This window comes from Lissotriton vulgaris, chromosome 6 (genome assembly GCF_964263255.1).
Source record: "Lissotriton vulgaris chromosome 6, aLisVul1.2, whole genome shotgun sequence".
Lineage (NCBI taxonomy): Eukaryota > Metazoa > Chordata > Amphibia > Caudata > Salamandridae > Lissotriton > Lissotriton vulgaris.
In genome coordinates, this window is record NC_141694.1 from 1250688028 (window position 1) to 1250705573 (window position 17546).

The 17546-nt window shown below is 47.6% G+C and overlaps 1 protein-coding gene across 2 annotated transcripts in view; it reads left to right on the top strand.

Moving 5' to 3' along the window:
• CNST (consortin, connexin sorting protein) overlaps positions 1–17546 on the top strand; it is a 419866-nt gene that overhangs the window by 269745 nt on the left and 132575 nt on the right. For both annotated transcript variants that reach the window (XM_086927348.1, XM_086927347.1), the window contains exons 7-8: positions 13921–14007; positions 15537–15648. In XM_086927348.1, the coding sequence (XP_086783474.1) occupies positions 13921–14007; positions 15537–15648 (199 nt within the window). The remainder of the gene's footprint in view (positions 1–13920; positions 14008–15536; positions 15649–17546) is intronic.

The window sequence follows — 17546 nt, forward strand, 5'->3', positions numbered from 1 at the left end:
CTGAACTCCCTGAAAAGCGCTTACCAGCCCTTGATACTACCTTTACCTGAACCTTACAAACCTGCCATTACTGTTAATGCTATCCATCCCTGAACCCTAACATACCCTTACTTGCCTGTACAGCTACCCTTCCCTGAATCCTAACTACCCCAAACCACCCCTAAACGCTACCTTTCTATGAACGGAAAGCCTTATAACCCTTTAACGCTACCCATCCCTGAACCCTGCAAACTCCTTGCCATCCATTAATGCTACCCTTCAGTGAACCCTAAAAACGCTTACTACTTCTTTCCGCTAATCTGCCCTGATCCATAGAGGGCCTTACTGCAACTCAACACTACCCTTCCATGAACCTTAAACACCCTTTACAACCCCTAACATTCTCTGATCCTTATGAACACTTAACTATCCCTTAAAGTTAACCCTCCGAGAGAACCTTAACTGCACCTTTACCCTTCCCTTCCTAGAGGCGTAAAACCCACTGCTGCCACTTAATGTTACTCTTCTCTGAGCCCTTAAAGTCTTGCTACCCCTTAACGCTACCTGACCCTGATCCTAAAATAAACCTTACTATCTCTTAGCACTAGCCTTCCCTGCACCTTTATAATCCGTTATTACCCCTTAACGCTAGAGTGCCTGAACCCCAAAAACTCCTAATTCTTGCAGCTACTCTTCCCTAAACCCTAGAACACCCTTACTTCCCCTTAATGCTACCTTTTCCTGAACCCTAAAATTTTTACTTCGCCTTAACAATACCAACCCTGAACCCTAAAAAAACTTTACTACCCATTAATGCTACCCATCCCTGAACCCCAAAACCTCCTTATTGCCCTCTAACACTACCTTTCACCGAGCCTTAAAACCCTTTATACTACCTCTGAATTCTATCATTCCATGAACCCCAAAAAGCCCATGCTACTACTTAACAATACCCTTCTTTGATCGCTAAAAGCAGATGATCTACCCTTAATGCGACCATTTCCTGAACCCTGAAAGTCTCTTAATACCCCTAATGCTACCCTTTTGTGTACCCTCCAAGCTCCTTACTATTCCTTAATGCTCACTTAGGGTCCTAAAGGTTCCTGGGAATGAAATACTGATATCTGGGACGTTGTTCTAAGGCCCTTAGTGGTGTGCAACGCGTTTTTGGCGAATCAGTGGGATCCGTTTCAGGATTACATTCTGCTCTTAATATACAGTGGAGCTGTGCTGCATTGCTATTCGAGAGAAATGCTCACAACACTACTAATGGGGTCATATGCAGTTTGTCGGATATATTTCTGTTACACCACAGTTCGGTAATACTGTTACCACAGCTAGTTATTGTAACATTATCTCAGATTTAAAGAGAAATGTGCCAGCATTGTTTGTCTTTTTCCATAATTATTGTTGTAAAATCAGCACCATCTTATGCTTGTGCTCTGGTACTAATAGGCATTGAATGCAGTACTTTTCTTTTAGTGCAAAAATAGCATTCCCACTTAGTATAAATGACCCCCCTCCCCCGCCAAAGCAAGTATGAATATGAGTCGCAAAACAAACCAAATATTAGTGTATAAATATTCAAATCTTTTTGTAATAATGGCCTATTTAGGTTTGGCTTGACAGCATAGAGGTCTGAATGAAATATTTGTTGTAATTCTTTAACTATGCATAGAGTGGACTTTGGCTTGACTCTGCCCATAGAAGTATTACTCTTTCACCTCATGCTATCAGCTAGCAATGTATCATTCCACCTTTCAAGATTTTATTCCTTGGAATGTGTGAGGCATTTTTCTAATCTGAAAAATAAACTCCGCTACGCCATTTGCCATAGGCAATTATTTTGCTCCTATATGCACTCTACTCAAAGCAGTATTTTGTGCTACTTTCCCCCCAAAATTGGCAACGCCAGTAGGACAGTCTTTAATGTGATAAACACGATTTTTGCATACAATGCATGCAAACAGAATTTGTGAACGGCTGTGTTTACTTTTATTGGTAAATTAAAGCCAGATTTATTGGCTTTGTCAATGCTTGTTGCCTTTTGTCAGGGTGTCAGAAAAAGGAATATCTATTGACTTTTATACATTGCCCTTTAATCTGTGGTAAATACGTACTGGTGAAGTTTTTCTTTATTTGAGGAGTCAGTCCTGTCTAATTTCTGCTAGGTGGCCTCATTGACCTGAGAGACAGTACATATGAGAGGCTGTCTCAATGATTAGGTTACATAACTATTAGCAACTGAAGGTGGGGATGAATAGAGTAACATTAGTTATGTTTTATATATTAATATCTAGTTGTTATACACCTCAAAAATACATTTCCACCATTTTAGATTTCCGGGGGTCATTAAAAGTTATAGGTTGTTATGAAGAGAGCAGCGTTACATTTTTGTTTTTTAAAAACATGTTCCCCATCTAAATAGTTGTTTCCTAGGTTTAGTATTATGCATGCCGAAAATATGTCCCACTGTCAAGCAGCCAGTCTCAGAGTAATGGTTACTTGGAGTACAACACGTGGTCCGAAAAAGAGCAGGCAGTGAGACACTTGCAGATATTCATGCTGATTTTCGAAAAGATAGTAGGATGACACCCTGGCCTCTTCTATTTAAGAATGTTTTCGGTTTGTATTTTTATATTGAGAGCAATCATTACTTTAACATTATGCAGCAGAATCCTTCCTTGGTGTCCTTTTTTCACACGATCACCAATTCTGCTTTTTAACCTTTTTTGTTTGTTAGATTTCTAAACCACTCATGTTTATCCATGGTTTTCTAGTATTGGGATAGCCAGACCTGAACCCTGTACAGTGCAATTAGTCTTTGTCCATTTCTCTTAACTGTATCCAGTAATAAATGGCTTTATTTGAATGCTGAATCGTACAAGCATCTTTTTTTCTTTCTTTTGTTCCAAGTTAGACCTTTAATGCACTGGGTTGCTTCTTGGGATTGATCTAATTTAGATGTAGACAGTATATTCATTTTTTAACGTCTATCTGAAACGAAAGTCATTACTTTTCGATAGTTCAAATTGCATCTCATACCATTTTCTTCACCTGCTATGTATACTGTCTTATGAGCATATTTTACAGCACAGCTGTGACTTCCTCTTAAATCACTTTACCTAAGGACTGTTCTGTAGTCTTATTCACAAAACCTCACAGTGTTTAAAACTGCCCTTAAGATTTTACCAATTTGATGGCTACCTCTTCCTGAGATTTTAAGTACGACTTCCTTAATGGACTTGTTTTTATGTCTCTTAAAACCAGTGGTGCATTTCAAGAACTTCTTATGAGAGACATTCCCATAGCTTTGGGCCACACAAAGCAAACGTTGTTCCCTTTAAGTAAAACCACATGAATGTTAATATCTTTTGATGACTCTGGATCACAATTACTTTGTAAGCCAATCCCTCCAGGCTTGCTGATTCGTGCATTTAGTTAGGCATCTTGTTATGCAAAGATATAAACGTTAAAGGCAGTATTTATATATTGGCTCCCTTGGTAGCCATTGCAGCTCCATGATGATTAATTTCTCAAACTACCCGAGGACTTGCAAATATTGTAATATGTTTACACTGCTATGTTGATCTTCACATAATGGGCCTTTCTCATGTTTCAGCTTGCTGAAAGATGAATAATCATTGTTTGAAAGTCTCTGTTAGAGAATCAACAACTTTGTGTCTGATTTCTCACTTGTAAAAGGAAGCCTGAAGAGTCCAACAGAATGTGCACAGTTTCCCCCTATGGATATTTGCTCTACTGTTCCTTAAATAGGGCCCTGTTATATTGTTTAATAGTGATTTCATTGACTGTTCTTCAGGAACCTATCTTGAAACGCTATGCCCTTCTTAGATTCCTTCATATAGCATAATCTGACTGTACAACACTTGATGTCACTTCATCATCAATTTCCAGGACAATACGTAGACGCTTATTTTGCATTTTTATATATATAGCTTTCTGCATTGCCATTGATTGTGAACTTAAAGCCACCTTGACCCAGGACTGCAAATAACTTCTTAAAGATGGAAAAAAAATTCAGCTAAGGGCTGATGTGCAAGGATGCCAATTGAAAACAATAAACATGAGGTAAGCTTGCTTGACTTGTTTCTGCCTTTGCAGACGACGTGATTCCTGTGAGTGCTTGGTTCATTTCCCATGCAAACAGGTGAACAGATCATGCCAAACACTTGGGTTTTTGATACTGTCTATATTGGTCTTCATTGGTCAGAACCGAAAAAATGTCCTTCCATTCAACATGCGTGAGGAGTGGCATGTGTTTTCTGATAAAGTCTATCCTTCCAAAGGAGTAATAAAGCTAGATAGATTAAATTAAGGAATTTTAATCAGTGATTTCCAAATTCTTGAAGTGTAATGACATTGTAAGCAGATCATAGAATTCAGACAGGTAAATAAATTGGCACAAACCGAACCGTTCAAGACCATGTTCTTTGGGCCTTAAGACTTCTTAGCCAGTAGGCCAATTAAGAACACTTATTTCCACCTTTTTATGAGAAAGAAGCACATAAGGTTGCTCAAGTATACATGGTACACCAACATTAATAGTTTGAGGTTCTGTCATTTGGACTCATCCAATACCCTGTTCTGAGTGAGGCCCTTCAGAAATTCACTTGCCTTCATATTTTGCATCCTAGTTGATCACGTCTCCTTCAGCTGCCTATGGGACAGAATCCCTCAATTAAAATCCCTGCAGTACGAATTTGAACTCCTTTTTTCTGCTGCCCCCTTTGACTTTGTAGTAGAACTTGGACATGCCTCCCTTAGTTATTGTAAGTCATGCAATATGCTAGACTCGATCTATATTTTTATATGCATGTCTATGTCCTGTGTAATCAACCTCCACATGTATTATCTATCCACTGCTGTGTCTTCAAAACAGAAAGAAAGATAGTCTTTTAATATTTTCTCTTTCATCCAGAGACCTATCTTTTACATGTAAATATTATACACATGTCTGTGTCAGTTGAATATTGCATTCCAGTTCAGTCGAACAAAATATAAGTGCTCTTAGATACACTTTGTCATTCCTTTCCCATAAACATGTAAACCAAAAAGCTTAGTGCCCACTTAGTTGACTTCAGAGTGAGAAACTGATGTTGCCATTTCGCCTGCCTTCTCATTACACCGTGTTGTAACAGAACTGCGGAAGATCCTTAATTTCTTAGTATTCCATTAATCCGCCAACTAAAATCTGAAGAAAAAAAATCTTGGTACTGCATAGGACCCTCTTTTGTCTGTTCTATTGCTGTGTGGTGGTCCTGATAGTACAACAGACAAGCCACTATTGGTCAAGTAGGATCCCTTGGCAGGGGTCTAGCACCCACCGATTTGTGCACACTCTCTATAACCAACAATTCTGAGAAACTAAGCACCTACTGATCTATGCACTCTCTGTCTAAGCAATAATTCTGAGAAACTAGCTGCACTAAGCAGGTCGACCAGCAAGGTCTCAAGGAAGATCTCTGGTCTACCACCGTCAGGGACTCTAAGCCCAATTATGTGAATATTATTCCTGCTAGAGCGCAATTCAAGGTCCTCCTTCTTTGCAATGAGTTTTGCCAGTTCAGGGATGTTGTCCTCCAGGTCAGGTGAAGCAATTCGATCACAGTGCTTGTCCATACAAACCTTTACCAAGTCCAGATGTGCGGAAAGCTGATCAGTTTTAGAGTCCGCGGTGCACAGGTTAGACGTCATGTCTATTAAAATGGATGTTATATCCGTGCATCAGTAGCACTCCTTCTGATAGGGGTCTGGGGTGCATCATGCAGATTTTTTCTGGCCAACAAAAGCTTACCCTGTTACACGTCTGCTTTCCCCATGATGCAGGACAGTATAAAAGATCATGAAGTATTTTGCTCCGCCATCTGTGAAAGGGTGCCTTTCCCTTCCACTTATTATGTGTTGCATTTGCATTCAATCAGGTGTTTGTGTCAGTGGTTGTAGTATGCTTTGACAGCAGGATTGGCCCAGATAGCATGTATGCCTTCCAGTAGTGCAACTCCTTTCAACTGCTGTATGTTTCGGCCTCTACAGGCCTCCCGCCGACTCTGCAAATCAGCAATGTTTTGTCTTGCCATGCCTTCCTTTTTACAAAGGGCCCTGAGGCCAGACAGCACAGGCCATTCTTAGGAGCTACTGTAGGGGCCATGTGCCTCCTTAATGGGCCATCTTTGCATTTATCCTTCAGAAGCAATCAGTCCAAGGGGGTCAGGAGTGGCCATCTTGTCCATTTAGGGCTGTCTCACCACTTCATCACTGAATCACTCCAGAGTCCCCAAGGTGTTCTTGCTGCTTCCACTGTGTGTCACTGAACAGGATCATGCAGGTTTCAGACTCCAGCAGCCTAATGCACCATGCAGGCCGTGGCCACAGAGCGTCCTATGGTTCAACGGCTCTACAGCATCAGCAAGTTCCCGCTTCTATCACACCCTCAGGGACCCCGCCTTCTCTTCATATGCCTTCCTCTGCAGCAGCAGGGAACTTGCCTGGGATGTCGCAGTTTAGGGGATGGACACTAGGGAGCAAAGTGCTGCGACTAAGTAGGGGCGGCCTTGTGCAGAGTGTTGTTTTGGCGTCTTGAGCCCTGTAGCTTTCAGTGGGGAGTCTCCAGTTTGCAACAGCACTGCAGGCTCGGGGCGAAGGTCTTCTGGGTGCGACCACCATTTCGAGAGGTATGTTGTGGGTCGGGTGACCCAATGCCATGGGGTAACGGGTTCCTTTTAGGGTCAGATCTTCTTACCAGCTCCTGGTTGCGGTTGGGGGGACTTTCAGGATATAGGCTGCAGGCGTCGGCTTGAGGCAGGTCAGGGATCGCTGGATCTCGGGTTAGGATCTCCAGTGAGACCTCCTCGCTATTCTTTGCCCACTCGAGCTTGGCCCGTGGAAGGCGGGTGCAGAGTGGGGCGGATTCGCGGTTTCCAGCCGGGGCCAGTGGTTGGAGATGAACAAATTCGGAGTTTTCACAGGAGACAAAGTCTTTAGAGTGGAAGGCAGGCAGGCTTTTCAGGTTTCTCAAGGTTGGTGGCTGCAGGACACACCAGGATTTCGCTGGAGCAGCTTCAAGAGGGAGACAGGCCGGTAGGGCTGGGGCCAAGTCAGTAGGCATCTTTCTCTTGTTAGCTTCTGTCCGCCTTCTTCTCTTCTTCTTGTGGTTTCTTCTCTGAGGCAGCAAGGTTCAGGGCTGCCCCGAAATACTAGATTTAGGGGTGTTACAAGTAGGTAAAATGTTGGAGCCAATGGGTACACCCCCTATTATACCACCCTCCAGTTGGAGGGGGGCATAAGCCTTTCTCTGGTTGGCTGGGTCCCCTCATCTGCAAGATGGCGGGGACTGAGAGTAGTGCTTCACCTCGCCTTCCCCACCTGAGGGGTGGAGTTGGCAGAGATGGGCACACCTCTCTTCCTCACTTGTTTTTCCCGCTGGTTCTCCCGCCCAAAGTGGGGGTCAGAGAAAGTGTGGACCAGTTTCTGAAGGCAGCAAGTGGACTAGGGAAGCTCACAAAGGCGGCAAGCCTTTGAAGCTTCCCCTTCGGGGACCCTGCCCATCCTGGGGGAGGCGGCTTGGCACCTTGTCCTAGGATGTGCATTGTTTCAGGCCCCCGAGACCAGCAGACTGTCGACCCAGGGGTCCAGCAGCATGTCTGGTTGTGGCAGCTGGGAGCAGCCACTCAGCCAGGACACTAGTGGTACGTCGTTTTTCAGGGGGCATCTCTAAGATGCCCTCTGTGTGCATTTTTCATTAACTCCCACACTGGCATCAGTGTGGATTTAATGTGCTGAGAAGTTTGATACCAAACTTCTCAGTTTTTAATGTAGCCATTATGGTGCTGTGAAGTTCGTAATGACAAACTCCCAGTACCATATACTCTTAATGGCAGCACTGCACTTAAAATGTCTGTGAATAGACTTAGACACTGTAGGGGTACAGGGATTATGCACCAGTACCCTCGCCACTAGAGGGGTGACTGATCTATGCCAGGCAGTGGGTTGTAGTCATGGCACACAGGGATGTGTGCCATGTCGACTCTTCACTTTGTTCTGCACCAAGACACGCAGCCTGCAACGGCAATGTGTGAGTGTAATGGTACAGGGCCTCTAAGGGTGGCACACTAAGTGCTGTAGCCCTTGGAGGTCTTCCCTGGTCACAGTGTCCTGGGTACCTGTGGTACCATTTACCAAGGGCTGACCTGTGGCCAGAGATGCCAATTGGGTTTGTGTTTCAATGCAGTTTTAGGGAACGAACATAGGCCCTGGGTACCTGATAAGCAGGAGCCCAGGGCACACTAAGTCAAAGCACATCAGCAGTTAAACAAAATTTCGGGCTACCATGCTGAAAGAGGCACTTTCTCACAATGACGGCGTGGGTGATTGTTTTTCCTGGTGTTGTCTGGTAGCCACTTGAAGTTTTCTTCAGCATGGAGAAGTGTGGCTCAATGGTTAGAGCGGCAGACCCTGATGCAGAGGTCTAGCCCGGGACCAGGGTTCAATTCCCCGCCTCGGCGGGTCTTGGGCTCAAAAATTCCACGGACCTGATAATTCTCGCCTCGGTGCCTATTCCAATCATGGAGTCCCACTCTGCAACTCTGGGCAATAGCTTGCTTAATCTCCACAACGGCCCCCACAACGCTAAGGATGCCTGGCCTCCACCTTGGGGGTGCCCAGGAGTGGATGCCTCATTGGCCGAATGGATCAGCTCCTTCAACCCAAACCGTCAACATACCCCCATGACTCTTGAGGCACATGATCTCACTTGTGGGACACCCCCGCGCCGCACGGCCACCAGCTGCTGCGTGTGCCCCTTGCCCTGCCGATACTGCTTCGCTGTTGCCTCGCTGCCGCTGACCACGCCCCCTCCTCCGAGCGGCGTGGTCCGCGCTTCTGACTGCTTTTGTACTGTTTTGTATTGTTTTGCCCTTCATTTGTGCTTGTTTCCTTATACTTTAGTGGTGTTTTGCTGACGTTTTCCTTCCTGCTTGCCCGCCTACCTCGCCTCCCTCCCCGCTTCCCGCCACCGCCGATTACCCCGCCCCTTTTCTCTTCTGTACCCTCCCCGCTCCCGCCTCCCAGCTGCTCCGCCCACCCGCGCACTTGGCCTTATATGGAGACCGTGCGACGCAGGTGAGTGTGACCTACTTGTGGGACACCCCCGCGCCGCACGGCCACCAGCTGCTGCGTGTGCCCCTTGCCCTGCCGATACTGCTTCGCTGTTGCCTCGCTGCCGCTGACCACGCCCCCTCCTCCGAGCGGCGTGGTCCGCGCTTCCGACTGCTTTTGTACTGTTTTGTATTGTTTTGCCCTTCATTTGTGCTTGTTTCCTTATACTTTAGTGGTGTTTTGCTGACATTTTCCTTCCTGCTTGCCCGCCTACCTCGCCGCCCTCCGCTCTCCCTCCCCGCTTCCCGCCACCGCCGATTACCCCGCCCCTTTTCTCTTCTGTACCCTCCCCGCTCCCGCCTCCCAGCTGCTCCGCCCACCCGCGCACTTCGCCTTATATGGAGACCGTGCGAACGCGCAGCGGGTGCGCCGATTGTGCGCCGAAGGCGCGCCAAAGGTAAGCCCGTCTGCGCCTGTCCGCGACCGGACCGCGACCAGCGCCAGGACCCCTGGCCCACGAAGACCCCGACCTACCCGCCTGTCGTACTCCGCCGCCACCCTCATCGCACTCCACACGGGCCGACTCCCAGAATGCCACCAAGCCACACCACGACGCACCCACGGACCTTTCAGCTGCCACGCCTGCAAATTCACCTGCATCCGGACCTGCCTCGCACCAGCACCCGCCAAGTCGAACACCAGCAGCACCCACCTCAAGTGCATCCTGCTCAACACCCGCTCCGTCCACAGACACGCCATCGAACTCTGGAACCTCCTAGACGCCACAGCCCCTGACGTTGCCTTCCTCACGGAGACCTGGATGAACGCCTCTTCAGCTCCCGACATCGCCATCGCTATCCCAGAGGGCTACAAGATCGTCCGGAGGGACCGCAACGCCAACCAGATGGGAGGAGGCATCGCCATCATCCACAGGAACACCATCCGTCTCACGACCAGCACCGACAACACCCTGACCAGCGCCGAACACCTGCATTTCCAGATCCACACCAACCCGAACACCACCCTCAGAGGCACCCTGATCTACCGACCCCCGGGACCACGCACACAATTCAGCGAGGACATCGCCGACTTCGTCAGCCCGCATGCCCTCCCCTCCGCTGACTACATCCTCCTGGGGGACCTCAACTTCCATCTGGAGAACAACAACGACCGCAACACCAGCACCCTGCTCGACAACCTCGCCAATCTTGGACTCAAGCAACTGGTGTCCACCCCCACCCACCTCGCCGGACACACACTCGACGCAGTCTTCTCCTCCAGCACAGACATCGACTTCAGCCACGCCACAGAGCTTCAATGGACGGACCACAGCTGCGTCCACTTCACCTTCAAGAGAACGACGACCCACCACCACCAGCAACAGGCCGCCCGCAGAAGCTGGAACAAGATCACAGCAGACCAGCTCGCCACCTCCCTGAGCCAGCACCCTCCTGCCAGCTCAGCGAACCCCAGCCAGGCCGCCGACAACCTCACGAAGTGGATCAGCATCTGCGCGGACGAGCTCGCCCCGCTGAGGACCCCGCCCAGCAGACCCGGCAGCAAGAAAGCCCCGTGGTTCACCGACGAACTCAAGAGCTCCAAGAAGAACTGCCGAGCCCTCGAGAAAGTCTGGAGAAGGGAACCTACACCGGACAACAGGACCACCCTCAAGCTGGCCACCCGGAAGCACCACCAGCTGATCCGCGCCGCCAAGATAACTGCATTCAAGGACCGGCTGGACAACAACGCACACAACAGCAAGGAACTCTTCAACATCGTGAAAGAGCTTTCCAACCCCAGCGCAGGAAACAACGACATCACCCCATCGCAAGACCTCTGCAACTCCCTCGCTTCATACTTCCACAACAAGATCGCGGACATACACAACAGCTTCAACAACCAACCAACGCACACCATGACCGAACAACCACCCCCCACCACCACCCTCCACGCCTGGACCCCGATCAGCACCAAAGACACCATCCGCACGATGAACTCCATCCACTCCGGATCACCGACCGACCCATGCCCTCACCACGTCTTCAACAAGGCCGACGCCGTCATCGCACCCCACCTGCGAGACATCATCAACACATCCTTTGACACCGCCACCTTCCCTGAGAGCTGGAAGCACGCCGAACTCAGCGCTCTACTCAAGAAACCAACAGCGGACCCCACCGAACTCAAGAACTACCGCCCCATCTCGCTCCTCCCGTTTCCAGCCAAAGTCATCGAGAAGACCGTCAACAAGCAGATGGCCGCCTTCCTCGAGACGAATGGATCCCTCGACCCCTCACAGTCCGGCTTCCGAGCCAATCACAGCACCGAGACCGCCCTCATCGCCGCCACCGATGACATCCGAGCCCTGATGGACAACGGAGAAACAGCGGCCCTCATCCTTCTAGACCTCTCCGCGGCATTCGACACTGTCTGCCACCGCACCCTAGTACAGCGCCTCAGCAACGTCGGAATCCAGGACAAGGCGCTGGAATGGATCATCTCCTTCCTCGACGGAAGAACACAGAGAGTCCGCCTACCACCGTACAAGTCAGAGGCCTCCGAAGTCATCTGCGGCGTCCCTCAAGGATCCTCTCTGAGCCCCACCCTCTTCAACGTCTACATGAGCCCCCTCGCAGCCATCGCACGCCAACACAACCTCAGCATAATCTCCTACGCCGACGACACCCAGCTGATCCTCTCCCTGACCAACGACCCCGCCTCCGCCAGAGCCAACCTGCACGAAGGGATGAAAGAGGTAGCCGAGTGGATGACGACCAGCCGCCTGAAACTGAACTCTGACAAGACGGAGGTCCTCATCCTGGGCTCTTCACCCTCCGCCTGGGACGACTCCTGGTGGCCTCCCGCCCTGGGCACCGCACCCAAACCGACAGACCATGCACGCAACCTGGGCTTCATCCTGGACTCCTCCCTCTCCATGACCAGGCAAGTCAACAACGTCTCCTCGGCGTGCTTCAACATCCTACGCATGCTACGGAAGATCTTCTGGTGGATCCCCACCGAGACCAGGAAGACCGTCACCCAGGCCCCCGTCACCAGCCGACTGGACTACGGCAACGCCCTCTACGCCGGTACCACCGCCAAGCTCCAGAAGAGACTCCAGCGGATCCAGAACGCCTCAGCCAGACTCATCCTCGACATCCCACGAACCAGCCACATCTCCGGACATCTGAGAGACCTTCACTGGCTCCCCGTCAACAAAAGAATCACCTTCCGCCTCCTCACCCACGCACACAAAGCCCTACACGACCAAGGCCCGAGCTACCTCAACAGCCGGATCAACTTCTACGCTCCCAAACGCCACCTCCGATCAGCCAACCACGCCCTCGCCGCCGTCCCCCGCATCCGAAGAGCGACTACAGGAGGAAGGTCCTTCTCCTACCTGGCCGCCAAGACCTGGAACTCCCTCCCGACCGACCTGCGCCTGACCCAAGACCACCTCTCCTTCAGGAAGAAGCTGAAGACCTGGCTGTTCGAGCAGTAGCGGCACCCCCCCTCCCCCAGCGCCTTGAGACCCAACGGGTATGTAGCGCGCTCTATAAGTGTCATTGATTGATTGATAGGAAAGGAGGGATATCAGTCGGTGATTGCCGAGTTTGGCCGGTTTAGCGAAAGGGTCTTTTGCTGTAATCACTATGTGGTGAGGCTCATCTTGGGTCCCCCTCAGGAGCTTTCATCTCCCCTTCAGAGTGTCTCTGGAAAGCCCTCTGTGTTGTAGCTGAAAGAGGGAGATACGGCTGCCATTTTAAGGTCGGGCAGAGGCCCTCATGGTCTCCTCTCCTCCCGTTATGGCAGTTGCATCGTGGGGCCCCCTTCACCTCCGTACCTTCTCTCTGTTGAAGCCACTGACCCGGTGGGGTCCTGCAGAACTAAGCCACTCCCCGCTGCAATAGCACCGTACGCGTGGAGCCAAACCCTCAGGGCACGTCCCCGGCTTCCCTTTGTCTGCCAGGCGGTATTCCTTCCCTTCCGCCAGCCATTTCTTTCGATATGGGGCTGAACCACGGCACTTCACTTTGGCGTTTTGCTTACTCCAGGCTCTTCCCGGAGATCAGCTCTGGTGCTCACAATGGGCCCGCGCCATCTTGGCTCAATCCTCTTCCTTAGATCGTCCGGGTCTCACGCACAAACTACGCGTTCTCTGCACAATCTAGTTACTCCTACCGACGCTGCTCAACTTCATGGCCCAATAGTTGTGTTTGTTGGCTGTGTCGGGGTTTAGAACACACATCGGCGCAGCGGGGTATAACAGAGCCAACACTGATCACGTACTTGCAGCCATCTTACTTGGCCACACCCCACCAAACAAATACCGAAATGTTCCTTTTGGAGGACATCGATGGCTGTGTCTGTCTATGGTTTCAGGAAGATAACTGTACTAATTTTGATTGAAATGGAGGGTCTGGTGAAGGCCGACATAAAAGTAATGGCTGACAACTGTCCAGAAAGGAGAGGGTTTGTTCAACAAAGAATACTTGTGTTGTGAGACATTTTTACCAATTAACACTCTTCCTGATGGTATCAGGAATTCCCAATTTGTAATCTGAAGTATTCTAAGGATTAAGAGAGAAACGTATGTTCAATTTATGACCCTCTTCTAGTAAGAGTTGCTAAATGATGCTTTAGTTTTTCTGCATGGGCACTCGTATTCCTATCTATACACTGTTTACACTCTCCAGATTCATAGTTCACATATGTTTGTTGGCAATCGTGTTCACATTTTCCGTTTTGATCCCTCCCCCCTTTGGTATTTGTTTTTCATAATTTGTTGAGATCATCCTGTTATACTCCTTTACTGCACATCAGATGAGAAGGCGATGCAGTTCATTCAGCTCGAGCGGTTATATCACGAACAATTTCTGGCAAATCTTGCTGCAATTCAGGAAGAGTGGGGTGAGTACAGTTCGTTCTGGCGATTGCGTTCTTGCTTATCCTTTACTGAAAGACAACTCTTATATTTTTTTGTTAAAGAAGCGTGCCGAAGGTAAAAATGTGTCACTGAAAAGATGTATACGTGTACCACCTATATATAATTAAATACTTGTCTCTTTTAACAAGCTTTGTAAAATGTAATAGGTCTGTTCTCTAAACATCTGAGCTGTTGGCTTTGCCAGTTGTTTTTTTTTTTAATTTGGCTGCATGTGTCATGGCACATGCTCAGGCGAGATCAGCAATTTTGCAAGGGAGTTTCTATTCCATGATGTTCGCCGATGCATTGTCATGCGTTGTTACACATATTTCAAAAGTATCTAATACAGCGCTTATTATGTGCAAATAATGTTTAATTTCTATAGTGTTGCATCCTCAAATTGCATGCTATGGGAAAAAGCCTCCTCTGTATTCCTAAGACTGTATGAAAACCGAGCTTGACTTAAAATTTCTGATTGTCACTTTTCCTTCAATTACATTTTCCTACTTCCCATCCCTGCACTCCTCCTTCCCTGAACACAGCGTACTCTGTCACATGTTTGCCTTGATCTCTATCATTGCAGTTCTACAAATTTCAAAGACCATAACGAACTCCTTTGTAAGTAATACGTCCAGCTCATTTATTAATCCAATCAACCATCTACATTAGCTCACAAACCCTACTAATGATCACAGCTAAGTCCTATTAATCTCCTCTACCACAAAGAAAATTGTGTGGACCCATGGAATGGTTTCCTCGAGAGCACAAATTAATTTCAGTTACCAGTTAAAACCAATAATCACTGGACTAACCACTAACATTGGGTTCCCGGAGCAGCGTGCTGAACTTCGTAAAGCGCTTGAATACCTCATCACTGATAGTAAGCGCTATATAAATAAAATGGCTAGCACATATATGTAGTGCTCCTATTTAAATGTATCAATTTAACCTGCTGGATGGTCATGTTTGACTAGTAAAGGAAAGTTTTTTTTTAAGTGAGAGCGCTAACAAAGCAGAAAAAAGCCAATTCGAGCAGCCTGGTGGTAATTAGCAACTTGAAATGGAAACAGGAAGCGGAATGAGGCGTAGGTCGCGCTTTTTAATGTACCTCTGTTATTTACATCGTGCATACTGAGAAGAGGTTAAGCAGTTTGTCAGTGTTTCAGGAGTTCAGTTCTGCATTACCTTGAACATATCTTGTTCACGCTGTTTACATTTGTGTAATAGCCATGTTAGTGTTTATTTGTCGGTTGTGCAAAACAGTGAACATGTACTTTCATCGTAGATGAATTGGTGGGCACAAGTATGTGTTTTTTGTTGTAATTAGCAAATATAGCCATCGCACCAAACGCTTCTTAAAATCTAGGTATCGTGTATAATGGAGCAAATAATTTGTGATACAGGATTTGTTAGTTTGAATAATCTGATTTTAAGGATATGAATGCATTGGAATAATGAGTGTTATTCCTTAAATGTCTCGAGAAAACTAACAAAAGGTGTGTGTCAATTTTAGAGACAAAACGGAAAAAGATGGTGCCTGAGAAAAAGGCTTCAAGAAGTTCAGAAAATGGCCTCGATTCAGAGGAGTTGGCGAGGCTCACTCAGCTCTGTGCCTCTCATGCGGAGTAAGTATCTGCACTTGTAATGGTACTCTTCACAGACATAGTTCACCATATTTTATGCACTTCTTTGCACTGTGTTGCGAAGGGGTACGGCATAGAAAATCATAAATTATAATTCAGTAATTGCTGAGTTTTTTTGGGTGAAGGTGTTTTTTTAATAGATCTTGAATGTAGCATTCGTTTTTTTCCTACTGCTTTCTTTGATCCATACATATATCTTGCAGTGTTTATCTTCTATGGTTGGTGGTGTGGACCATTTGGTGTCTTGTCCATCTTTCGGTGTCGTCAGAAGGCCAACCCATTAGCATTGTCAATACCATTGTTGCTCTCTTCATATTCTTTTTGAGTCTGGAAGCAGCACAAGAATGCTGAAGATTGTTGAGGAAAAGCATGTTTTTTTTGATTGAGGAATTATTCCATAATCATCGGAAATCCAAGGTTAGAGCGCCAAAGTCAATGAAGGAAGGTATCCACTGAAGAAAACAAAGGTTTTTTTTAAGAACTCACTGGTGGAAGGACATCAGCCACGAGAATGTACATCTTGGAGTGTGCTTGCCCCCATTAGATTCTGCCTGAAGTGCCTAAATAAGTATGCCCAGAAAGACAGCCACAAGTTGTGCAACCTTTGCATACCTAAATACTACAGCACTGAGTGCCGTGACATGTGCAGAGGTCTGGCCAAATCCCTGAAGATGAGTGAGAAACGGAGGTAGACTGATTAATCTATGACGTAGATGCAAAAAACATAATTGAAGGACCTCGGCCTTTCCAGCAATAAAGAGAGCTCTGTAAAAACCGAAGTAGACCAGGGAGAATGTTCAGACTCTAAAGAGGTCATCGAAACGCAGAAGAAGAAACTGAAGAAGTTATTAAAGGATGAATTGGAGATGCAGCCTGTAATATAGGGTCACAGTGGGGCTGAATCAAAATCTTGAGACTCCAAATCAAATGCTAGCCCAACACCAACGGCAACAGTGATCAAGGATAACCATAAACAAAAAAAAAGCCCCACGGTCTAGGTTGAAATTAACTGTTGATGGTAAACCCTCAGAACGAGCCTCCACTCCAAAAAGTCAATCAAGTATGCAGTAGGGAAACAGAGCCTTTAGAGAAGGAGGGCCTCAGCTATGATGCTGAAGAGCTCAATGCTAGATATTGAGAGAAAGAAACCAAAGCTCAAAGCCAAAGTGGAGATCCTCGTAAAGATGATAAAGGACTTAGATGACTTCCTGAAGGGATACTGCATCCCGTCAAGCCTCAAACAGAGGGAAAACAGGAGGTAGAAGGAAGAAGAGCATTCTTCTGAGCAGGGGCAGACCTGGAAAGTGGTCAGTCTGACCAAGAGTTTGTCCTTGACTAAAAGACAACTGAAGAAGAGTGGCGGGATATCCAGACACACACCTGAAGGAGTGGACACCTATCCCTCCAAACCATCACCCCTTGAGGACATTGTTGTCTGCAGCTCCCATGTTAAAAAAGCACGAGGGACATGGCAAGCTCATCTGTAGGAGGAATGAGCAGAGGCAGGCTTCCTCCTGGATTCCTACTGCCAGTATAGAGGAAGAACCAATTCCTATTGATGCTACCCATTGTCCTTGATCAGGGATGAGAAATCTTTAGGGAACCAGCAACCGCAAAGGCGGTGCTGCCCAGGGTGGAGAAGTACGAGCTGTATCCTAAAGACACGGCACATTTCAAGGGCAACTTAACAGCAGACTCCATCATCATTGCTACTGCATGGAAAAGAGCCAATTCCCACACTGCTACGGGCCTCCACTGGAAAGGGTGAATAAAAAGATAAAAATGGTGGGGTTAAAAATTAAGAGGTCCGCTGCCATCCCATGGTGCACTGAAACACCTCCGACAAATGGACTCTAAACATAATCGAACACAGCTACTGC